Here is a 26,559-nt window from a genome sequence, read left to right as displayed (position 1 = left end):
GTATCTATGCACACTTGACAGTCAGAGGAAGGAAATAAAGAAAAGGAAGGAAAATAAATCTGTCTATTTGCATTGCGATAGGGGAGCAGGAGCTGCAAGGAGAGCGACGACAGCCAATTAGGACGTGGAGCGTGAAGCGCCAACGAACATATCACATCGCCGAAAACCAAGGAGTTACAATCGTTAAGTTGATTTGAGCTAAGCCCACTTCCATGGAGCGATATGGTGAAAAGACATCTTCCTTACCTTGCAGCTGGTGTCTTTGCGATGACCTCCATAACGTAAGCTCCAGAGGTGACGTCAGGGAAGTCCCGCATCGAGTCTTCAGCTCCTTGGTCAGCCTGAGGAGGAAACGGGGCGCAGGGTTTAGCAAGCAACCGTCATTTTGATGAAGCAGAAGACAAGAACTGCATAAGTCCCAATATCCCATCGTCTGAGCGTAACGGCGTTGCCGTTGCACTGGCGACGGACATTTATGAAGTGTGCAACTTACGCTGAAGTGAGAGTCATCATCCTCACACCAATATACTTCTTCTTAGCAGCTGCTCTCCCTAAAGATGGACAGCAACACAATACAGATACAATCAGTCAACTTCTCGCCTGCAACAGTCTGGGTTCTTAGTTTTATGAGGGTGTTTTCTTTTCTTTTTACTCCAAAACAATAAAAATCCTCCAGAGTTTGCTTTTCTGTATGTGAGTGGACAGTGGATCACAGTATTTATGTAATCATGACCAAAACATAAAGCTTTTTCATGCGAGCCACTGCATCATGGGCCTGATCTCTGTTTGGCTCTCACTCCTATCTCTGAAGTCAGCCTGCAGAGCCCCAAGCCCAAAAACCACAACATACCCCAATAAATATGAAAGCAATAAAGTCAATGTGGACATAAATCCTGATTGGTTATATGTCCCCTTGTTGAAATGAATGAAATCCCAAAATGAGTAAAGTCCATCTCAAAATGTATGTGTGTATTGTGAAATTAAGAAAACGAGGAAGCCAGCATGCTTAGTGTCAAAACAAAAGAAGCTAAACCCTATATTTTATTCTCATTACATAATCAACAAAAAAACATTTTACAGTACTTTAAAAAAGAAGTTTAGAAAACAACAAGTATACAAATCAGATTTCCCCAGCGAGTCTCTAATTTGCTTGAAATGGCAGGCTCGACGGAGCATAAGTCCAAAGTACAAATGACACGAAACAAGAGAAAGCAGTTTCAAACAAGATGCCAATAACCAACTTATTGTGTTTGTGACCAAACAGTAGTATCATTGATCAAAGCATTAAAGACTAAAAGTGAAAACACAGAGAACAAAGTACAGCACTGAGCATCTGTACAGTCATTTCTTTCAAGGCAAAGCCAGAATATTCCTGGATGTGTGGCGCCTCTAGCGTTTGGCCACAGGACGAGGGCGTATCAGGAGAAGACCCTCTCCAATATAAGGTCCACCAGTGATAAGTAAAACCTAGCTCCAGCTCCTGTGGTGGGATTTTGCGGAGGGTCAAGGGTCGATCTCCATGGGAACCACCGTGAGAATAGCGTCCTCGTTTCCACGGCGCACAACTACTCTCAAGGTGCCGCCCCGCTTGACGGCGGTGCTGACGTCAGTCGCTGATGAGATCCTCTGGCCGTTGACCGAGATTATGACATCGTGCTCTTTGAGCCCAGCACTGGAGGAAAGAAGGATATCGGATGAATGATGCATATGTAACAGTGATATCAGTTTTAGTTATCTAGGTCTGGTTATCTTTGCAGAGTGACATCATATGCTGGCACAGTTCTAGCCACTGAAGATGCGGATGGGACATGAAAGGTAACACTGGCCATTGACGAGGGCTTCCTGTAGCTTTAAGATCACCACAACATCAGTTCAAGAAAAGCTTCTGCATGTCACCCCCATCACTCTCTACCCTCATCTCCTGTCAGCTCTAACCTTTTGTATTCAATACAACTATAAGAAATTATATTTTGTGTGATGATATAAATTATTTTCTTATTGTCAGCCATGAAAAGACCAAAACCATCAATACATTTATATCAAGTATTATTTCTGTACATATCTTATTCCTCTTATTCATCTGTTGTTGGAAAACAACACGTTCAAAACTTCCACCGCAAAAAATAGTCCCCAACTCATGCACCATTTACTTATTTCTTTGCAAAACATGTTTGTGTTTTGGGAATTTGAAACGGGTAATAATTGATGACATTCATTCATGTCATCACATCGGTAGAAATCAATGTACTATCCTTTGAGCGTATTGAGAGACAGACAAACTCATTAATAATAATAATGCTAATAATAAAAACCATATAATCAAGTTATCTGAATGTGTTTATAGTCTTTCTTCAAACAAATCTCCTTTGTTCTTTGCTCCGGTTTTGTGTGCAGGCCTGTGAGCACAATCTGAATCATCGTGACATCTGTTGTAAGAATTGTAACGGTGGAACAATGATGATGGGTATGATATCATTATAAGGATTGTCTCAGAAAATTAGAATATTTTGATAAAGTTGTATATTTTCTGTAATGCAATTAAAAACAAAATGTCATGCATTCTGGATTCATTACAAATCAACTGAAATATTGCAAGCCTTTTATTCTTTTAATATTTAATATTTTTTAATTGCATTACAGAAAATAAAGAACTTTATCACAATATTCTAATTTTCTGAGACAGTCCTGTACATGTCACGCATTACAGAAGGAGCCACAGAAATGTCACTATTCAAAAAGCAGGGTGACTTCGGCAACGAGTAAACTGACGAGGCCCTGCAGGGCTCACCGCTCTGGAGCGAACAGGCAACAGGACAACCACCGCGCAGCCAGTAACCTCCCTGCATGAGCTTTGAAGGAATTATAGCTGACCTCGGCATCTTTCGAGCCCAACTCTGCTGGAGTTGTGGTCACGGTTGATTGGAGTGGGCTGCGATTGTTGAAAGAGGGCCATATTTTAGAGGACCAGGCACTCCAGGGATGCCAGAGTGAGCGATGAATGTACGCCCCCTTAGGACAGTTATGGAGGAGGTTTTGTGTGTCTTTGAGTGTGTATCTATGCACACTTGACAGTCAGAGGAAGGAAATAAAGAAAAGGAAGGAAAATAAATCTGTCTATTTGCATTGCGATAGGGGAGCAGGAGCTGCAAGGAGAGCGACGACAGCCAATTAGGACGTGGAGCGTGAAGCGCCAACGAACATATCACATCGCCGAAAACCAAGGAGTTACAATCGTTAAGTTGATTTGAGCTAAGCCCACTTCCATGGAGCGATATGGTGAAAAGACATCTTCCTTACCTTGCAGCTGGTGTCTTTGCGATGACCTCCATAACGTAAGCTCCAGAGGTGACGTCAGGGAAGTCCCGGTATCGAGTCTTCAGCTCCTTGGTCAGCCTGGAGGGAGGAAACGGGGCGCAGGGTTTAGCAAGCAACCGTCATTTTGATGAAGCAGAAGACAAGAACTGCATAAGTCCCAATATCCCATCGTCTGAGCGTAACGAAGTGCTGCCGTTGCACTGGCGACGGACATTTATGAAGTGTGCAACTTACGCTGAAGTGAGAGTCATCATCCTCACACCAATATACTTCTTCTTAGCAGCTGCTCTCCCTAAAGATGGACAGCAACACAATACAGATACAATCAGTCAACTTCTCGCCTGCAACAGTCTGGGTTCTTAGTTTTATGAGGGTGTTTTCTTTTCTTTTTACTCCAAAACAATAAAAATCCTCCGGGGAAGTTTGGGCCTTTTTTTGGTACAGTAAAATTTTGGACAGTGGATCACAGGTTATCTTGGACAGTGGATCACAGGTTATCTTGGACAGTAGATCACAGGTTATCTTGGACAGTGGATCACAGGTTATCTTGGACAGTGGATCACAGGTTATCTTGGACAGTGGATCACAGGTTATCTTGGACAGTGGATCACAGGTTATCTTGGACAGTGGATCACAGGTTATCTTGGACAGTGGTGTTACACATGTCTGCAGGACAGTGTGCACGTGTACTTTTCTTCATCATTCAGACAAATCCAATCAAGATGCAAGAGTTGGCAGTCACATTTACAATTCATGTGTGTGCTGCTCCAAAACAGATGAAAAGCAATAAAATAAAAGAACAATCTGACATGTGCTGGCATTTTCTTCTCAGTAGTTTATTTGCAATGTCATAATGTTGTTGGGTAATGCTGGCCAAGGATTCATAATCCAAGAAATGTGGTTCATATATCTCATGAGCGCAGAGGAGGTGAACAATATGAACCAAAGAAATGTCATGCAGAATGATGTGTTTCTTCATTACACAGGAGATCTGGCTCCAACTCTTGGAGCCAATTCTAAAAATGTGCCTCCCAGGGTTTGTCTTGGAGATTAAATAGAAGTAATAAAATGAAAACTTAATATATTTTGTCAGTACCTCTGGACTGCCTGTCATAGGACTCCGCAAGGAACTCTCGTATTTTGTCTGAGGGTATGGCAAAGGAGATGCCGGCCGTCACTTTCAACGTGTTGATCCCAATCACCTCGCCATCCTGAATGATGCATATGTAACAGTGATATCAGTTTTAGTTATCTAGGTCTGGTTATCTTTGCAGAGTGACATCATATGCTGGCACAGTTCTAGCCACTGAAGATGCGGATGGGACATGAAAGGTAACACTGGCCATTGACGAGGGCTTCCTGTAGCTTTAAGATCACCACAACATCAGTTCAAGAAAAGCTTCTGCATGTCACCCCATCACTCTCTACCCTCATCTCCTGTCAGCTCTAACCTTTTGTATTCAATACAACTATAAGAAATTATATTTTGTGTGATGATATAAATTATTTTCTTATTGTCAGCCATGAAAAGACCAAAACCATCAATACATTTATATCAAGTATTATTTCTGTACATATCTTATTCCTCTTATTCATCTGTTGTTGGAAAACAACACGGGAGAAGGGCCCACCGCAAAAAATAGTCCCCAACTCATGCACCATTTACTTATTTCTTTGCAAAACATGTTTGTGTTTTGGGAATTTGAAACGGGTAATAATTGATGACATTCATTCATGTCATCACATCGGTAGAAATCAATGTACTATCCTTTGAGCGTATTGAGAGACAGACAAACTCATTAATAATAATAATGCTAATAATAAAAACCATATAATCAAGTTATCTGAATGTGTTTATAGTCTTTCTTCAAACAAATCTCCTTTGTTCTTTGCTCCGGTTTTGTGTGCAGGCCTGTGAGCACAATCTGAATCATCGTGACATCTGTTGTAAGAATTGTAACGGTGGAACAATGATGATGGGTATGATATCACTTATACAGGACTGTCTCAGAAAATTAGAATATTGTGATAAAGTTCTTTATTTTCTGTAATGCAATTAAAAAAACAAAAATGTCATGCATTCTGGATTCATTACAAATCAACTGAAATATTGCAAGCCTTTTATTCTTTTAATATTTAATATTTTTTAATTGCATTACAGAAAATAAAGAACTTTATCACAATATTCTAATTTTCTGAGACAGTCCTGTACATGTCACGCATTACAGAAGGAGCCACAGAAATGTCACTATTCAAAAAGCAGGGTGACTTCGGCAACGAGTAAACTGACGAGGCCCTGCAGGGCTCACCGCTCTGGAGCGAACAGGCAACAGGACAACCACCGCGCAGCCAGTAACCTCCCTGCATGAGCTTTGAAGGAATTATAGCTGACCTCGGCATCTTTCGAGCCCAACTCTGCTGGAGTTGTGGTCACGGTTGATTGGAGTGGGCTGCGATTGTTGAAAGAGGGCCATATTTTAGAGGACCAGGCACTCCAGGGATGCCAGAGTGAGCGATGAATGTACGCCCTTAGGACAGTTATGGAGGAGGTTTTGTGTGTCTTTGAGTGTGTATCTATGCACACTTGACAGTCAGAGGAAGGAAATAAAGAAAAGGAAGGAAAATAAATCTGTCTATTTGCATTGCGATAGGGGAGCAGGAGCTGCAAGGAGAGCGACGACAGCCAATTAGGACGTGGAGCGTGAAGCGCCAACGAACATATCACATCGCCGAAAACCAAGGAGTTACAATCGTTAAGTTGATTTGAGCTAAGCCCACTTCCATGGAGCGATATGGTGAAAAGACATCTTCCTTACCTTGCAGCTGGTGTCTTTGCGATGACCTCCATAACGTAAGCTCCAGAGGTGACGTCAGGGAAGTCCCGGTATCGAGTCTTCAGCTCCTTGGTCAGCCTGGAGGGAGGAAGCGGGCGCAGGGTTTAGCAAGCAACCGTCATTTTGATGAAGCAGAAGACAAGAACTGCATAAGTCCCAATATCCCATCGTCTGAGCGTAACGAAGTGCTGCCGTTGCACTGGCGACGGACATTTATGAAGTGTGCAACTTACGCTGAAGTGAGAGTCATCATCCTCACACCAATATACTTCTTCTTAGCAGCTGCTCTCCCTAAAGATGGACAGCAACACAATACAGATACAATCAGTCAACTTCTCGCCTGCAACAGTCTGGGTTCTTAGTTTTATGAGGGTGTTTTTCTTTTCTTTTTTACTCCAAAACAATAAAAAATCCTCCAGAGTTTGCTTTTCTGTATGTGAGTGGACAGTGGATCACATGTTATCTTGGACAGTGGATCACAGGTTATCTTGGACAGTGGATCACAGGTTATCTTGGACAGTGGATCACAGGTTATCTTGGACAGTGGATCACAGGTTATCTTGGACAGTAGATCACAGGTTATCTTGGACAGTGGATCACAGGTTATCTTGGACAGTGGATCACAGGTTATCTTGCACATGTCTGCAGGACAGTGTGCACGTGTACTCTTTTCTTCATCATTCAGACAAATCCAATCAAGATGCAAGAGTTGGCAGTCACATTTACAATTCATGTGTGTGCTGCTCCAAAACAGATGAAAAGCAATAAAATAAAAGAACAATCTGACATGTGCTGGCATTTTCTTCTCAGTAGTTTATTTGCAATGTCATAATGTTGTTGGGTAATGCTGGCCAAGGATTCATAATCCAAGAAATGTGGTTCATATATCTCATGAGCGCAGAGGAGGTGAACAATATGAACCAAAGAAATGTCATGCAGAATGATGTGTTTCTTCATTACACAGGAGATCTGGCTCCAACTCTTGGAGCCAATTCTAAAAATGTGCCTCCCAGGGTTTGTCTTGGAGATTAAATAGAAGTAATAAAATGAAAACTTAATATATTTTGTCAGTACCTCTGGACTGCCTGTCATAGGACTCCGCAAGGAACTCTCGTATTTTGTCTGAGGGTATGGCAAAGGAGATGCCGGCCGTCACTTTCAACGTGTTGATCCCAATCACCTCGCCATCCTGAAACAGCAACGCCCAGTTTAGTTTTTGCTAACGAAAAAAATGATCGTATGGATTTAAAAGATGGCTTACCAGATTTAGCAGAGGCCCTCCGGAGTTGCCGTACTGTGAAGCAAAAAGATGCATCGCTGAATATTTGTGTTTGTTAGAAAAATGAAGCGTGTATGCGTGCATCTTCATTCGCTCACATTTATGATGGCGTCCGTCTGAATGTACTCCATGTCAGAGTTGGGAAGGCCCAGCTCTTTGCCGCCTCGCTGAGTGGTACTGACGATCCCCGTGGTAACGGTGTTCTGGAGGGAAAACGGGCTGCCGATAGCAACCACAAACTCCCCTGGTCGCAGGTCTGATGATTGGCCCAGCAACAGTACAGGGAGCTTAGTCTGAAGTGAGAAAACATGTTCAGATCACTGGAGCCCACACATAATAATTAACTAATGAAGACCACATACCAAAAACACATACACTACCGTTCAAAAGTTTGGGATCACCCAGACAATTTCGTGTCTTCCATGAAAAATCACACTTTTATTTATCAAATGAATATAAAATATAGTCAAGACATTGACAAGGTTAGAAATAATGATTAATATTTGAAATATTAATTTTGTTCTACAAACTTCAAGCTCAAAGGAAGGCCAGTTGTATAGCTTATATCACCAGCATAACTGTTTTCAGCTGTGCTAACATAATTGCACAAGGGTTTTCTAATCAGACATTAGTCTTCTAAGGCGATTAGCAAACACAATGTACCATTAGAACACTGGAGTGATAGTTGATGGAAATGGGCCTCTATACACCTATGGAGATATTTCATTAGAAACCAGACGTTTCCACCTAGAATAGTCATTTACCACATTAACAATGTAGAGAGTGTATTTCTGATTAATTTAATGTTATCTTTATTGAAAAAACAGTGCTTTTCTTTGAAAAATAAAGTCATTTCTAAGTGATCCCAAACTTTTGAACGGTAGTGTACAATTGACAATTTATAAATTAAAAGGACATGAAGGCATGCAAAATGCTTTGCATGTGTACAGAGAAGCTGAGGATATCCCTGTACGTCGGAGATGTAACATGGCCTGTGAGTAGCTGGTCTGATGAATACATCTGTTTCATAGTATGAATGGGTTTTAGTGACTAATATACCAAAATCACAGAAGACAATGTATTGCAACATATTTGTAACTTTTCTCACGAGGACGGCTCGAAAAGAACATCTCAGACCGAGCTTTAAGGACAGCAGGAAAATAATTACAGCAAAACCACGAACAATCCTCAAAACACAAACCACTCAACGCTGCACGGAAATGCTCCCAAAAAACCACAATTACTTCTTTTCCACCGCAGTAAGAAGTGACATATACGGAAAACAACGTGAACTCAACATGCTAATAATCAAGATCAAAAGCATCTTTGTTGTTTCACTGAGAGTGAAGCCCGGCTGACCGATCCTTCCTCAAGGCGTTTGTGTTTGTGCCACAGAAGCTGGAAAATGGACTGAACCGTAAGCTCTGGTGAGTCTGTTGCACTGGGAGGTGGAAACCAGGCGACGGAGAGCTGGCCTCTCCAGACAGACAGGATATATTTATCCATCCACAGTGACAGTTTCCTTCTCTGAATGAATGAAATCATCTCTGCCGGTGAGTTGAGGCCCAGACGGCCTTTGGGTTCCCGACTAAATGACCTGTCCAGAGTGCTCCTCCTATGCATCCATTTTGTTTACTCAGGGTTATTAATAGGAGACAGAGGAGGTTGCAAGAGGAAACTGAGACAGCAGCACAAGTTGGCACACACAGACAAAGAAAAACATTTTCTTTTTTAAACACAGCCGCTCATCGCACGCTTATTATAAAACATATTCTCAGTCATAAAACATGACTATTTCCTGCCAACGCATGTATACGTTTTCCTCTCTGTTTCTGGATGTATCCGGGTAAAAACAACATCAACTGACATGTGATTCATGAACTGGGGGGAAAAGAAGAAGAAAACAAATAGAAATGTGAGATAACATTTAAGACAATCTTTTGATTCAGTCGCCGTCATGTTTGACTTTGCTGTGTTGAAAATCAGCGACCCTAAAGGTCAAGTTATAGTTAGAAGATGACAAAAATAGTGATAGCAGTAACTGAGGAAGAGGACCTTTCAACCCCACTTTCCAACTGACCTCAAACACACACACACACACACACGTCCGAGGCCGTGTTTGTGAATCCTGTGGGCTTGCTTGAACATTGTAGGGATGTTCAAAGTAAACACGGCAAATACACAGGCTGCAGAAGTATGTACATAAACATGCATTTGGCCCGAGCAAACACAACACACACACAAACAAACACACAGCCACATGACACAGGAGTAGCAGTCTGGACTCTGGATTATCCCCTTTCCGCCCGCCCCCCCGCTGCCCCTCTCCCTTCACACGCGCTTGTGAGATAAGAGTATAACCAGATGGAGAGAGGAAGCAAGAGAAACGCACACAGCTGAGAAAGAGAGGGGCCGTCAGATGGACGCTCGGCCCTGCCAAGACGTTGAGGACTGTGCCGGTCACCAGGACGATGAAAACAGTTAGTCAGAGGCGAAAACCTTGTATCTTCAAAATGTTCACTCAGAGGAACGGCTTTGTTTTCAGCTCGAAGGCGGTTAATCCTAACGCCTTCTGAAAGAGTTTCATGAACCGGAGTAATGCAGAGTTCATACACAAAATCAGCATTAACAAAGAAAAGTGGAACATGCCTCAGTACGCTGACAGGGTGAGAGGGCAGAGCAGACACTGAGCATGCAGACTGCCCTGCTTCGGGAAGCACCCTCAGCTTCCATATCACGTACTCATTGTGACGAGTCAGCAAATCTGGAGCGAGTTTTGGAAAAAATCATCTTAGTGTGCCTCTCGTGACCACCCAAGTGACTCGCACTGCTATTTCAGCGGAAGGTTTACGACTGCACTCGTACTTCACCCAAAGACAGCCACACTTAAAGGAAGGAGGCAAGGTGAAGGAGGGGAACAACAAACACCACAAACCACGGGAGGAGAGGCTGAGAATGTGAGACGGACTAGTCAAGCGCAGTGTCCTTTGATATCATGTGATGAACCCAGCGTGCGTTGACCGAGACCAGTTTATGAACAAAGACATAGTGTTGGTCTCAGACCCAGAAGTGCAGCAGTTTGATAGTATGTAAAAAAAATAATTAAAAAAACATACGTACTTTAGAGTTTTTGAAAAACAGCTGCCACAAAGGAAACCATTTTTTTCCTTTTAAATTCTTGAGTGTTTAGATAAGAGAGGAAAGTGGGACATCCGATTAAAGGATAGACGGCTAAACAACTTTGAGCAAATGCGTAGTTGTTTTCCATCTTCTGTCGCTGAGCTGAGATTTTGATCCAGCCTCCGGCACACAGACATATTATTGGGACAGTCGGACGGATACGCTGGCAGATGTGTCACTGTGTAATATTACTGCCTCGGTCATTTGGAGGCTCATTTAAAAGTCATTACACTAACTACCATGTGATGAGCAGGGGACCAGCTGCACACCACACACGTGTCTCTGAGGCATGTGGACGCACACGGACACACACACATATGAGCACACAGGGAAAAAAAGGAGTAGGGTGCCAGGTTATGAACCCTCACAAACGCAAGTCTGTGAATTAAATCCCACACACCTGGCACTGCTTAGACATCCAGCTGGATTACTTGGATAACACACATTCAGACGAGGACGCGGCTTTGGATCCGAGCGTGACTGCAGTCACTTCACACTTTACTCTCCTTTTCATACAGGTGTCTTCAAAGCGGGGAACACACTTGTATAAGTTCCACCTTGCAACATTCCTAAATACACAGAAGTTCAGGGTTTTACTGCTGACGTGTCCCCTCGGGGGGGGTTGTGCTCATAAATAAAACAAAAGGGGGCAGGATTCAGCACGCTCGTACGTAACATCGGGTCGCAGGAACAGAAGATCAGGCCGAGGGGTTGAAGAGAGGGGACGCCACACGTGTGTGTGTGTGTGTGTGTGTGTCTGTCTGCTTGCGGGACTCATTTAGGTGTGCATGAATGCCTGTTTGTGCATGTTCGGCAGAAAAAATAATAATATTTGAGGTGAAAGTAACCAACTTGACACAAAGCAATAGTCAACACATGGAAGTGTGTCTATTGGCTCCACTGAGCATTTCTTCACACTGCCAGTAACATCAACGACTTCAAATCACACTGGCTGAGTAATATCCTTGCTGACACCAGTACGGAAACCACTTTGGTTTCCATATGTTGTTGGAAAGGTTTTGGGTCGGTGTAAGAGCAAACACATGTCAGGGAGTTCCTTGTGTATGTTCCCGCTCTGTGGAGCTTTGCATGAGAGCTCCGAGGACTTGAGGGCGTCTCTGGCGAGACACCGCAGGAACTTTGAATTGCACAAATCACAATGATGAGAGGAGATGAGGTCTTCAGTCGCTTCAGGAAGATGGCCGGAACTATGTTTCTACTACAACTATCTTATTTATAGAAGATTGAAAAGTCTCACTGTGCTCCGGGATGACGCTTTCAGCATTTACCCCGGTGTGTGCTGGGATACGTTGTTTTATATAGCTTTATATGTCTAACGCAGCTATATTGTAGTCTAGACTCTTCTTTATATGGCTGAGGGAACACACTGGAGTCTGCTCAAGGAACTCAGTGGTTCCCTGGATCCCAGTCTAAAAACCAGAAGGGTTATAGCCCTGCCTGTATGTGTTGCACTCTCCTAAAGCCAACACCCACATTGTGGAGTAAGACACTTGCAAGAAATGAATAGATAATAAAAGGAAAATATATTTTTCTTGTTTACCTCTAGTGCAGAAAGTGTTATCGTTCTAGGGTTTGAGACATCTGCCTTTTATGATACAATAGAGGTGACTGGCAAACAAAAGATTTGACTTTTTTTTTTTAAAGCAACATGTTTTTTATCGCTGGATAAGACAATAGTTAAGGGACATCTTATTGCACATTTGAAGACCATCCACTGAGAGTGAGTGCAGAGTAAACTCCTAAATGCCAAAGCTGTGAGGAACACAGACCACAGACACAACTCACCTCAACTGCATCGGATTGCAGGGGAGGACCACAGAACATGGCCAAAAATAACACAACGTTTCTGCATTGTTTTGTGCCAGTAAGAGGAAGTTAAAAAAAGTTGTTCCTCTTTTCTTTCTAATTTGGGTGAGCAAAGGCATGGACTAGACTCGAGGGTATGAGCTGCGCCCCTAATGTACTTTTGAATAGGTGTTGTGAATACACCCGAATACACTGTAGCTTTGTATTGACCATTTTAGAAAGTGAATGTCTCAAATACACTGTTGGTTATCAGCAATCTGACTATAGCTGCGGTTGGATTGAAATGCTTTTTACACACAAATTAAGTGACATCATTTTGTGGTAAGGCAAAACAGTTTTAGGCAGCTGGTGTTGGAAAACAATTCTGCAGCATCAAGACTCAGCGGGGCAAAAACGTGTGTTTGTGTGTGTGTGTGTGTGTGTGTGTGTTTTCCTTGGCTCTGCTCCCTCCCTGCTGTATCCTTAATCATGGTAACCATTTTGGGATAAGAGATGAAGGAAAGAGGTTGGGTCAGGAGGAGAGGAGGAAGTAGAGTAATTTCCTCTGCGTGTCTCTAAAGGACGGCATGCAGTGTCTTTCCACAGGCAACGGAGTGTGTCCTCTTAAACCCATCGATGTGCACAAACACACACACACACAAACAGATTTGAATAATTGATCGCAAGCTTACATTTGTCTGTCAGTACTGTTCATTAAGGGGAAGTGCACATCTCCTACTTCCTGGGTAAACATTTACACAATGTCTCTGATAAACAGATAAATGCAGGACCACATGGCTCCAGAGAGGCACATTCCTCCTCTTTCCTCTCTGCACATACACACAGACACAAACTCAAACATATTCCAATAATAGCCGACTCCAAACCAGCACCAGGCAAAAGTGCCAGAGAGCGGGGTTTGAGCCTCTTGATAGTGAGACAGACAGAGTCGTTGTTTCAGGGGACCATCAGGAAAACACGTGACCAGTTTTCCCTGCCACACTCCAACATATCCTAAAAATAAAGGTTTAACTAAACGGCTTATTAATGAATAGTTATCCAACGGTTTTAGTGGGAATTACTTCCTTTTCAGACAACTCATTATTAGACCGCCTCTGGAGGAGGACACACCTCATCTATCATTTACATCACAACAGAACACCACTACATCTGGTCATCAGTCACTATGTTTTTACAAACATGACACCACTCATCTTATTCATTATTGAATTAATGTGTTATGTCTATGTATTGTCTTTTGTCTTATAATAATAATTAAAAAAATTACAAAATGGGAGTAGCAAGCTTTCCATTCTAGCATGGCATCTATATGCACTTCACATTATTACCTCTTATGATTTTGTTATTTGGCTCCATAGGTTTGGAGCTCCAGTGTGGACAAAGCAACGTATCAATGTAGTCACTGGACTCAGCTGCATGTGCAGTGTAGATCACTCAAACACAAGGTTATGACTGCACAGGCCATGCGGTAAAATAATCTGGAGTGATATGGAAAATCCCCTGCGCGGTACGTTTGAGTGTTTTGAAGTCCTTCCAAGTGGTCAATATAAGTCCATATGGTGACATAAAGTTCCCTCCAAGTCAGAGTGAAAGCAGGTAAATCTGAACGCGTCCAGTTCATTGTGAGCGCTTCCAAGTGAATTTGGCCATGTCCAAGTTCTGAGTGAAAGAATGAGGTTAATGAGAGGCCTTCGAAAAGCTGAAGCACAATGGGCTCTATAATTATTGTGCCGTTGCCACATCACACAATGCAATTAGCCTATTAGCTCATATGGTCTCTCCAGATGGATCCATTTTCCAGGCCTTGATCGCACCGCTCGGTCTTTCTTTGACCCTCTTGCTTTCTCTTTTTCCCCCATTCTTTCTGCAGAGGAACAAGTGAGTGCAGCACTTTCCCCCCTTCCTTTCCCCTCTAAAGTTCCATCTGCTGTAGACGGACTGATGTGTTCCCCAGAGCTGAGGGTTAGACCACAGCCCAGAGAACGGACCGGGTCTGGCGACCAATAAACTCTTATTTCACATAGAAAAAGGGTAGAGGAAGAAGAAAGAAGCGATTCTTTACGCTCAGGGAGAACCGTACTCTTCACTCTCTCACTCATAAACCGGTGCAATTGTTTATTGATTATCTGTGGCTACTTGTGGAGTGCTGAGTCAGCTTTTTATCTCACAGAGAGGGCTCTATGAGGAGGAGAGTAAGGAATAGAGAGTGAAGGCGGATGAGAATGAGAGAGAGGAGGATGAATGATATATTCAGCAGGGTATGATTTTTTAAAACTTACATAATGGTAAATGTGTTACAAGACAGTCCAGCTTGAGGATGCAGAGATGTCTCAAAAAAAACTAAATAACCGATTTGAAACGCTTCTTACAATAAAGATAAATTGTGTGGACTCATTTAATGTTTGTTTAGCGACCTATTGTTGTTATGCCTTTAACTCTACAACTTCCATTTCTCATTCTTTCTCTACGGATGCAATATGCAGTCAGAAATTCGGGATATCTTTCTCATTTCTTGCTTTGTTGCATAGATGTTAACTCAGGTCCAATATCAGAGGTGGAGAAGTGAGACTTGACACTGAAACCGACTTAACCGCAAGCTATTTCACGATTAACACAGCTGACATAACAATCTTCAAGTTCCACTTACTCTCTTATCCTTTTGCCTTTATCGCACATTCTTCACCAGCAAATGAAGTTTGCTTCGCTGTCATTAAGTGAAGATGTTCAACCCCTCCATTATTCTGAGGACTGCGATACATTCGAAAGCACCAGAACAAGAAAGTAAGTGGACCTCGGGTGAAGACATCTTTTTCAATTGCTGGTTCCAATTCAGCTATTACAGCTTTTAAATGGTCAGCAGTCAGAGGCTTGAAGACAACTGATGAAGACGAACACTTGACCTGGACTTGTCTGCAAGGGCTCCACATTTGATTTGAGACTTACTTTGACGGCACTCTGTTATCAAAGAATTCAGTGAAATGTCCTTGTGTTAAAGAAGAATATTTCAAAGCTGGAATTCCCAGTGATTACTCTTGGGAGATGAAATGAACGACCATATAGCTATAGGTTTGGATGACTATACTTTCTCTTTTAAATGTAATCCAAATGACAAGTTTGCTCGCGCTCCTTCCCTCTCATTAGATCCTACTCATCCTCTAATTTCACCTAGTATTAGACAGACACACACACACACACGCCAACTTCCCCTCATTAGCAGAAATGCCAGTTCCATCTAAATCATGTGGGCTTTCCAAAGAGACCACATGTCTTCTGGGGCTTCATCACTGACATGCCGTGCTTCATCTTCACACAATAACTCTTACACTCTTCATCACATGTAACAAGTATACCCATGGTGGTGAATGTGTTTTCTACCAGTGTGACACCCTGAATACATCTGGCTGTCATTTGATTGCAATGAACCTGCTTCAATACAATCACACGTTCATCAACCAGTTAAGTCGTGATGTCACGCAGCGGACTTCTGCCATGATGAAGATTACATTATTGTTGACCAGCCATCAGTTATTTGTCATCTTCTCCCACACAGAGTAACAGTTATTCCTGAATCTGCAGCCATCTGCAAAGGCTGAACACGTGATGCAAACAAATTCCCCCCCGAAAGAGGATCAGCTCGTCATCAGCAGACGGAACAGCTTTGATGAAAGGATGAAGAAAAGCAAAGTGTCTGTCACTGCTCTTTTTACTCTTCGCTCCCATTGTCAGGCGAAAATAACTGAATGTTTCCACTTGTTTTCAGACTTTGAGTTATTTGTCACACACCTTTTAGCTGTGTCACCAGCCATGAGCTCCATAATGCACTCCGCTCTGCTATGACTCACGGGCAACGGGCCCTGACTCCCTCTGGTCCAGTAGACGGAGAAATAAACACAGACGGGGACGTGGAGAGGAGCGCAGCAGACATATGTCCTGTGCGGCAAAGTGTCGAAAGATATTTTACTCTCCTACAAGTAACAACACTGGCAACAGCTCTATGAGTTTATGGGTATAGATTGGAAAGCCCTCTGAGGCAAATTTGTAATTTGTGATTTTTGGCTAGACAAATTAAATTGAATGATAGTCTCTTGAGGTTTGTAATATCCTTCAGTGGTTTTTCTTTAGTGTCTGAACAACAACAGGATCTGGACCATCTTTTAAATACCCAGTTGGCTGCACCTGCATTCTCATTCTGAATAATATTATGTCATGCCAGTTTTCAATCCCTCAGCCGTCAAATGCTGAGCAGTTTAAATGCCAAACAGTGAGTTGTTGCTTTGCTGATTTAGCGCTGGTTGTGACTGCTGAACGCTTTGTCAAGAGGACATTTACTTTCATTCTAATTGGCTTATAAATCTTTGAATAAAATCTTATTTCTGAACCCGAGATGTCTGGTTCTCCTCTTGGAGCCGGGTCAAATGCATGGTTTTTGTGTCGACGTGATATGGAGGTTGTCACCAGTGTTGCCAGGTCCGCGGTTTTCCCGCGGAATTGGGCTACTTTGAAGTGTTGCCGCGGGTTGAATTTTTTGTCCGCTGGTTCGGGTCGACCTATTTTGCATTCAAATTACATGAATATCTTTAAATAAAAATCCATATTTAAAATGAAATACTTTATTTATATCCAAATCCTACCAAACTGACTCCAGATCAGTACGTACACGCCGACACATCCGCGCACACGCTCGCAGTGGGTCACTTTCCTATCTCAGGGGGGCATCATGAAGGAGTTATGGGCATATTTTGAGTTCTGATATTGGGCTGGTTTTTGGGCTGGTTTTATTGGCCATTGGGCTTGTTTTGGGCTGGTTTTGATTGGCCATTGGGCTTGTTTTGTCACACAGACCTGGCTGGCAACCCTGGTTGTGACATCACATGAAAGGAAGAAATGTAATCATTTGGATCAAGAACCAAAAGAGAAGCAAAGTAAGAGACTGTTTAGTGAGAAGGAGTAAGACCCCCTAGTCTTAATTAAACTACGATCATTAAACTACTAATTCAACATCTCAATGAGACACTCTCCTGCTCAGAGTTTGATGAGAGGATCAATCCCACTTCTCCCATGTGTGTATTCCTCTAGTCAGGAGCCAAATAGCTTAGCTTAGCATAAAGACTGGAAGCAGAGGAAAACAGCTCGCAACGCGGCGTTAATCGATGCTAAACCGAGGTAATCACCTCCATGCTCTAATTCTATATTTAAAGGATGGACATAACCCTGGTATTGATCTTTTCATCGCATTCGCGAGAGAGTGAAGAAGCATATTTCACAAAACGATCCGAAAACTTTTCCTTTACAAAAAAAACGGTCTGAGAGGGGCGAGAAATCAACACTTCACTTTCTAGATGTAGCTCACTATGACTGAACTACTGCTGTCTCTTTACTGGCCTCCCGACTGTCGAGCACCTTTGACTGACCGGTACGTCGATCTTGATGAGGGCGATGTCCGATTTCTCGTCCACGTCTTTGATTTTGGCGTCATAGATGCCACCGCTCTTCAGCTCCACTTTCACTCGGTGCTTGTTGGCCACGACGTGGGCGTTGGTCACAATCTGGCCATCTTCCGCCACAATAAAGCCAGAACCGCTGGCTACCGCCACTTCCCGCTTGGAATAGGTCATTCTGTGTGGGGGAAGGAGAGGATGGATGGAGGGAGGAAGGAAGAAGGAATTAGAATTTTTCTCTTCACTTCCAACAGATGTCCTCTTCTGAGAAGACAGCAAAACCAATGCATGGTGTAACAGCAGTGGCCCACTCCAAGCTGGAAAGCAAACAAAGTTTAAGGTGTTTAAGCGTCTGCACAGGAATTAGCTGTGGAGATTAAGTATTAATAAAAACAGGAAGAGGAAGAAACACAATACAGCACAGGCTCAATGAAGAACTGCTAGGAGGAGAGAAAAAGACGTGACGGATCCGAGTGAGTGACAGATGGAAACGTGGGAATCAGAGAGCTGCAGACGTTCAAGGAACATTTGACAAGCTCGTGACAGACGCCACGGAGACGACGCAGACTGAGAATTGAGTTGTCACAGTAAGACGAGATACAGAAAAAAGAGCCTAAAAGCTGGTGAGAGGTCGAAAAGAAAAGACGTTGAAAGACTGAAGAATTAGGTGCTCTACCAACTGGTGTGGTCGGGTTAAGTACACAGGTGTGTGTTTCAGTCTGTCCCAAACACACACACACACACACACACACAGGTGCACAGCTCTTACTTGCGGTAAAGTTCAATGTGAACGACAGACGGAGCAATTTTCTCCACCACGTCGGCGATGAAGTTGTATTTGTGTCTTGGGCTGTCTGGGTTGTCCTGAGCTGGAAAAACAACACAAATACACAAACGCACACACACACACATGCGTCAGGATGGCAGAGGAGTATAAAAGCAAACAAAATATGCACTGAAATACTGCACGATGTCACAGCTGTGTGAGAATAGAGAACCAACAAATGAAACTGGCCTTTATCATAACACAGAGGCGAAAAGGAAAGATGACCGTTCCTCTGTGGTGGAGACTGTCTCAGTCAGGTCCGACACACACACACACACACACACACACACACACACACACACACACACACACACACACACACACACACACACACACACACACACACACACACACACACACACACACACACACACACACACACACTCATTTACAAACTCATAACCCTGGCCAATAAACCTCTCATATGAACACTCAACCTTGACCTTTGACCCTCTTACTTCACGGTTTACGGTATGCACCGACTTTAAATTCTTGAACCATCAAAAGATCTTTTGTCAAGACCAAACTGGTCCACAAATATAATTCCACTCAGACTCACACGCACACACACTGTCTGACACACCGTGTGTGTGAAGACTGCCAAATTCCTTGAATCACCCACCCACCACCTATCCGAGGCAAGTCAGGAAATGTTGACTGATTCACCTGGCACTTAAAGTCTGGCCAGAAGACAGCGTAACCAAAATCATGAATCAACCCGACCTTTCCCTCTGAGCTTTTCCATCCTCCCAGTACGTAAATCCCTTTTTTTTTTGCCACGAGCTTCAAGCTATTTCGTCTGACAGGGATCATTTTCAGCCATTGCTTTCTCCTAGAGAGCATCATTTCCAGAAGTCAAAGGCGCCCATAAGCTCTGGGATATCATTGATTGCAGTGAAGGGTTAAGGAAAGAGAAAGAGTCTTTCTGCTTGAGGTGCATTTAAGTTAACAAAAGCATGGAATGAGTACCATCTTGCCGGACTGAATGCCACTAAATTATACAGCATGAAAAAATGTGACAACCCGCAGGGAGAACATTCTGGTGTTATTTGATCATTAAACTCAACTCTGTCCGTCTGCCTATAAGACGAGTCGACCACCATGACTATGTGAGCCTGGACTTTGGCACAGAGGTGCTGCCATGCTGATGTGATCATGTTTACCAATAAGGTCCGTGTGTTACGTTGGCTTAATAGCATCAAACACAACACAAGTACAACTGAGACTGAGAAAAAAACCGTATAGAAAGAATATAATTTTGACACGATGATCGTCATAGATAAAAAGTCAGAGGATCATTGAAGTGAGAGTGAATGTCTATATCAGACTCCATAAACATGTTAACAATAGATATTCAGATATTTTACTCACAACCACACATTTGAATCTCATGCTGGCGCTAGAGAAAAAGTCACGGGAGCACCAAAGTCAGTAGGAAACATCCTCTGGGCATCATGAACGCCTGTCTATGATGTTGAGATGTATAAGAGAACAAAGTGTTCTCAACGTTAGTGTTGGATAATTAAAATAAAAAATAAAAACAAAATATTTTAGTTTTTTAGGAATGTATTGACATTACTTCGCCCTTACCAGGGATATAATTTGCCTCAAAGTAGATTTTATTGAGTGTCTGCGAGAGTCAAAGTGAGCGTGCATTTAAGTTTACGATGGGGGATTTCCGGCAGATCAGTGGGAGAGAGAAAAAGTCACAGAACGTATCAACAATCCACAGGGCCTGCGGCACATTGGACAACAACTAGGTGCTATCTATTCAAACTGGAAATTTGAGTACACCGACCTGATTATTCTGGGGGGTTGAGACTCGGAAAGGTTGCTGCTCTAGATATCCTTTGCAAATGTAATCTAGTTGTGGAGCCCAATTTGTAAAACTTGTTGTGGCACTAGAGATAAAGTTAAGGTGGAAACCAAAGTCGGAAGGTTTCATCATCTGGGGAGCATGAACGTCTGTATAAAAAGTCAAAGCAATCCATCTGCTCGTTTTTATATGTTGGTCTGTGACGAAGTGTTGGACTGGTTCGCCAAACCTCCACAAATGTGTTTTCCCAGTTGACCTTTAAAGCTAAAAACCAAGCACTAAATCTAGTAAAAGTCACACAAGTCTACTCATCACAGTCAGCGAGAGGAGAAATGGAAGGATTGGAGTATGATTTTCCCCACACTAGATTCACACCCGCGTTAGTGGTCAAGTCGGATGGGATTATAATTCGAGAGAGCAGGCCCAGTGTCCAGAAGCTGTTATTTATGGAGCATCCATTCAGGCTCTCAGTCTCTTCCACTTCACCATGTTATACGATGAGCGCCGCCTCCTCACGCTTCAACTGCAACGTCGAGGGATGACAGTAGCGTGATGGGCCCATTGGTGACGAGTTGCAGTGGGACGCGGTGGGTGGAGTTGCAGGATTTCCCTGAATCAGATGTTGTGCACAGTTCAGTGACATTAAAGAGCCAAGCTATTGTCGTATGATTCATACACTGTGTGGGATTATTCCACGACTGAACTGAGCTTTGAAAGGCTTCACTGTTTTAGAATGAAGTCGATTTATGAGCAGATGTCTCCTTAAATGCCGCAAACTACTAATTCATCTTTAACCTCCAAGTGTTGAGAGAAAGACGGCATTTCAAGTAGCGTCTGATCCACATAAGTGCTTTTGTAACATTTCCCCATCTACTGAATGGCTGCCAGAGGCTCACCCTAGAAGCTCTGTAATTACAGGCATCGTATAGGTAGCAAATAATTGACTTTCCACTGTGTGGAAGGACATTTTGAATTTTAAAATGCTTATTATAGGGCAAGAAAAGGGGAGATACCTCAGATGATGTAGATGTTGGTCAGGTCGGTAACATTTCAAGTGAGAGTGATACGGATACGGGAGACACATCGACGGCTCCCACTCCAATTAAGCACGCAGCTCAGGTAACTTAACTAGAGGATGATGTTTTTATATATTATAAGTAAAAGAGACCAGAGGGCAGGCTTACTTCTGGTTTGAGGTTGATATGACACTTAAAGCTGCTCTCAGACATCACTACAAAAAATACAGACGTGTGAGTGACATTCATTGTAGGTAAATACATTATAATAATGATGGAGTCGGGGAGGGGGTTATATTCTGAGAAAAAGACTCACCTAGCAAGCTAACTAAATTGTAATCATTTATTCTGACTTTGACCATCCTCTTGCCCATCTTCAAACTGAGACGCCTGTCTGGGTGTACAGCGGCTTTGAGCATCCGTTGACATAAAATGTCTAAAAGATTGAAGTTTGGAGTCAAATCGAGCTTTAAATGACAGGAAACCATTAGAATACAACATTTGGAAAGTACATATAAACTTGCTCTCTTTTTTTCGCCATCTCTCTCTCTCTCTCTTACACACACACACACACACAAACACACACACATACAGGCCCCCTATCCCCACCACTCCATTTTCCCATTACCCCCTCTCTGCTGTAAACATTGACCTTCACCACACGGGTCCACCCTCAAGATCTCAGCTTCTTTTCTTTTTCTTCTTCTCTAGTACTCACTGTGTTATTGGCGCCTGCAGGCAGAAGCACTTTTTTTTCTGATCCCCTAAACTATAAAAACTAGATGTGAATACGGTAGGATCAGATCTTCTTTGCGCACGGACCCTCACACACACACACACACACACACACACACACACACACACAGGTTATCTACTGTTGGGCAAACTGAGGCCCTCCAGAAACAGGCTTACACTGAATATGTGAAATGGAAGTAAATCTTTCTTTTGGTTAAAAAACAACAACAACATAGTTATGTTTATACTATTATACAAGATCATTTCACTGGTGGCTCCATATGGCTCTTATGTTCTGCAGGTTTTTGTTTTATTAGTGACTTCACCCAAGATTGGCAGCACACGATACAGCCAGAAACATAGTAACAGTGAGGTAATAAGTCATGCACTTGGCTCAGGATAGGGGGATACACAGACTGTCAAATGTACATAAGTAATGCAGATTTATTGTCCAACAGTGAGGGCCGACTGGAGGTACGGTGGCCTTGGGAAGTCATTTGTTTGTTTGTGTGATTTTTAAGACGTACAAACGTGTTGTTGTCAGAATTAGATGAGATACATGAGAGCAAAAATAAAAGAAGCTGCAGCGCAGATGGTCGAGCAGAAAGAAATCAGGAGAAAGCGTATTACAGGCATCGTGAACAGGAGGGATGATGATGAGAAAAGCAGACAGAGACGTGCAGAAACAGGAGCCGAGACAGACTGAAAGAACAACATTCAAAAAAAGAAGGGAAAAGACACATGCACAGAGATGATCTTTTAATATTATGAGTGGCTCAGACAAGTCGAGGAGGAATGTGCATATTCAGCACATGTCACCAGCCGGAGTCACAGAGTGTATTCTGCTGTATTTGGGTTGGCTTTATAATTGGATTTAAAACTCAACAGATCATCTGCACGGCCACATCTGTATTCGCCCAGATCCACGTCTTAAAGCGTGTGTCTGTAATTATTAGGCTGTTTGAGGCCTCCTGTTGCATGCTGGATCAAAGGCCTGCATGTCATCCCTCTCTATCCCTCAACATGTTATCCTGTCAGTCTCTCCATTATCACTGGCATTGAGGGCTTTCAAATGGCAAAAACATCCGAAAAAGTGGGTCAATTTAAACAAATATGAACCCACGGTCACAGAAAAATGTGGCCTCATTTTCTTTGCCAAAACTAACAACTTGCATAATCAAAGTCTTTTACCCTCCAGATCCTAAATGACATCATGCAAAATGTACTCGCATATGTTTTCTTAACATGGGGCCGAGTTGCAGGGTAGTTCAAGTTAATCTCGGGGGGGGGGGGGTTGAGTTTATTTTCAATGTCAACTCCTGCTATTCATATTCGACAGCCTCAATTACATCTTATGCTGAATGTCAAAACAATTAAACGGGGGAGACGACATCGGATTTATCAAACCACTGGTTTCATCGCAGCGATGGGAATGTGCACTGGGGCCACTGGAACATCGATAGCACTCACCACAGTCTTACTCTGTTTCATGACTTAACTCTGTAAGTTGCTTACACGACTGACGAACAACTTTCTGCCCGACAACCGCGCCCACACAGTATTTGATGTAAAGCTACCCTAAAAACCCAGGTCGCTATACTTGGTGTTTTCCTTCGTTGTCTCCTGCCTGTTTTAAACTGTCTTCAACGAGAGGCGGAAGTATAGGCTTTGAATCAGCACCAGGCATTCCTCCATGTGTTTTACGAGTGACAACAGAAAGACAGCGAGGGAGGGAGACACCGAGAGAGAGAGAGGAAAAGAAGAGAGAGGAAGGAGTTGGGTGGTTGTGGGAAGGCGGTGAGACGAGTTTCCATGCTTTGAGGTTATCGGTCTTCGAGGCAACAGGTGTTGAAGCCCTTCATTCAGACGTGTTCAACTGCAGACACTTCAGATGCACATGTGTAAAACACATACACCAGAAACTGATACGATCCCTTTACCACCTGCAGCCGTGTGCGGTTTTCTCCTTCCTGGATACTTCACATGATCTTTTAAGACACATCACGTATACGTGTGTATCATTAGCGATGATGAATGGCTCACTGATTAAACTGGACAGAATGTGCATTCTTAGCCGGGCTGCAGACATGAATAATGGTTAGTTTTGAGCTCCACCATTTAAGGTGAAATACTTTTCACATGACACTCTGATAAAGTGCAGGTCCAGAGTGAAACACTCACTTATATAGCAGTTATTAAAAATGTATCACTTCAGTGCTTTTTCATAAAGGCTACACTGCATCCTACTTATCAGGCTTTGGGGATTCCTTTCTGTACAGCTAACAGGCTTCACTGGGATGAGCTGTATTGTTTCAAACAAGGAGGCGGATTATAGCCGTGTGACTGCTCACATCAAGCATTACATCAGAGGAGAGCTCAATGCTCATGACTTCATTCAACCGGACACAAGTAAACAAAACAGATCTCTAATTAAGATGCAGGGACAAGAGGGAAAGCGTTGAATGGTGGCTCTTGTTTTCCTAAACACAGGGGATTGTGTGCCACTGAATACAGCTTTAAGCTCTCACATCTGGAGGTTCCAACCACACACGTCCTGTGAGGATTTGAGGGGTCACAGAGTGAACGTGACACACAATAAAGACAATTTACAGATGTACTTGAGCCAATCTGGACATCCTGTGAATGAACATACAATACATGTGTATGTTGGAGAAGGGCACACGTGTCCAGTGGGATGTATGTTTGTTTCGCAGTAGTTTAAACGCGTAAAGTGTTCCAGATGTTAGTAGCACCACGATCATGCATGTTCGACCACATCAATATAGGCCTATCACTAAACAACCTGAGCGTTACCTTTGCCACAGGCTCCCCTCTGAATGAAGAGAACAGGTGGCTGCTGCAGCTTCTGCGCCCGGCGGCTGACCGTCTTCAGCTCGCAGATATTCCGGTAGGACACCCCGTCGCTTCCACAAACCGGGTCGGAGGCTTTGCACACGCAAGTCCCACTCTTGCTTCTCCTCCTCACCGTGATAGTGTATGCTACCCCGGCGGAGACCGAGCACTCCAGCCCTTCTCCGCACACCGGGTCCCCGAGCTTTCCCAAGCCGCCGCAGGCTTCGCCCTCGCCGGACGCGCACACCAGGCAGCAGTGGCAGGCGTCGAAGCTTTGTCCCGCCTGGCAGTCGGCTGGTTGTCGGGGACACATCGACTTGTCACACCGAGCAGGACATCCGATGACATACCGGCTGGAGGGTTGCGCATCGGCCGGCACAGACGCAAACGTTACGATTACGCACAACAGTGTCCAAAACATGATTCTTAAAAACTAAACTAAAACGAGTTTTAAAAGTTAAATAGAAAGTTTTAACAGGAGTTCGAAAAGCTCGCTCTCTGCTTGCAGTGTAATGGGATGAGAGAGCTCAGTAGTAATGAGAGGGGAGTCACTTCAGCTGGAGAGGCATTTCACAGAAACTCCACTGCGCAACCCTTGACTCGACTTTACGTTTTTTTGTTTTTTGCCAGCGACACAACATAGAAGCAGCACACTTTCTCCATTATCACAACACGCCTGGTGATTGGTGCGTTGACATGACGTACAGAACGGAGGAGCTGCGCCATTGGCTTGTCTCCAGAAGTCTGAGGATTACAAAAACTGAAAATCAACCCGCATGGGAATGGATGTGCAATTCTCTAAGCGGAGTGACAGCAAGCTAAATATGTGTCAACAAACAGCATTGTCTTCAAGGTGAGTGCATATCTTTCTTCTTGACTCCCAAGGAAGATTAGTAAGGAGGCCAAGGTCATCCAACCCTCAGAAAGCTAATTTTAGACCAGTTTTGGCTGATATTGGCACTGACCCATGATTTTGTTATTTACAACAACAAAAATAGAAAATAAAAACCCAGTTGTGGTAGGAGCCACAGCAGTCCAGCTGTTTTACATGCTGCACAGACCTCCACACATCCTGCAGACCAATTTCCTGCATATTTTTTATTTTTTCATTACTCCCTTTATGAATAAGTTGCTCCTGTCATCCACACAAGACCTTTGGTTAATTAAGAAAGCTAGGAGTGGAACAATTTACTTAATGTAACACTTGTTAACAGCCACGTTTATTCTAAAGGGAGAATTGTGAGAACCTCTTAAACATCCTCATTTCTGATCTTACCCTTTCGCTCTATAAGCACTCGGCTAGTTTATAAATAGACAACATCTAATGGGTCCATCCACATTACAACAATTATTGAAGCCACATTTCAAGTGTAAATCAGAGTAATCTAAACAAGTCTTTGCAGATCCAGTGTGCCACATGCAGAACTCTTGGAGAACAAA

The 26,559-nt window shown here is 43.2% G+C and overlaps 1 protein-coding gene across 2 annotated transcripts; it reads right to left on the bottom strand.

Annotated features, from left to right (window-relative positions):
- Positions 1-1,005: 1,005 nt before the first annotated feature.
- On the bottom strand, positions 1,006-25,717 carry htra1a (HtrA serine peptidase 1a). Of its 2 annotated transcripts, none has more exons than XM_056435808.1 (9): positions 25,081-25,717; positions 18,643-18,742; positions 17,847-18,051; positions 7,527-7,721; positions 7,411-7,443; positions 4,412-4,526; positions 3,550-3,607; positions 3,298-3,393; positions 1,006-1,672 (listed from the first exon to the last, which is right to left on the bottom strand). In XM_056435808.1, the coding sequence occupies exons 1-9, from the start codon at positions 25,538-25,540 to the stop codon at positions 1,504-1,506; spliced, it is 1,431 nt and encodes a 476-aa protein (XP_056291783.1). In that variant the 5' UTR covers positions 25,541-25,717; the 3' UTR covers positions 1,006-1,503. The 2 variants fall into 2 exon arrangements, with proteins under 2 accessions (XP_056291783.1, XP_056291784.1); XM_056435809.1 differs by lacking the exons at positions 3,298-3,393; positions 3,550-3,607; positions 4,412-4,526 and adding exons at positions 6,132-6,227; positions 6,383-6,440; positions 7,224-7,338 and having other exon boundaries at positions 25,081-25,548.
- Positions 25,718-26,559: the final 842 nt, after the last annotated feature.

Source organism: Pseudoliparis swirei, chromosome 17, assembly GCF_029220125.1.
Source record: "Pseudoliparis swirei isolate HS2019 ecotype Mariana Trench chromosome 17, NWPU_hadal_v1, whole genome shotgun sequence".
Lineage (NCBI taxonomy): Eukaryota > Metazoa > Chordata > Actinopteri > Perciformes > Liparidae > Pseudoliparis > Pseudoliparis swirei.
This window is presented reverse-complemented; position numbering and strand designations above follow the sequence as displayed.

Excerpts from the sequence above, each read along its gene's own strand:
- htra1a (XM_056435808.1), bottom strand. The coding sequence starts at position 25,540 with ATGTTTTGGACACTGTTGTGCGTAATCGTAACGTTTGCGTCTGTGCCG. Across the intron at positions 3,608-4,411 it reads CTATGACAGGCAGTCCAGAG|GGAGAGCAGCTGCTAAGAAG; the intron begins GTACTGACAAAA and ends GTCCATCTTTAG. Across the intron at positions 1,673-3,297 it reads GCAAAGACACCAGCTGCAAG|TGCTGGGCTCAAAGAGCACG; the intron begins GTAAGGAAGATG and ends TCTTTCCTCCAG.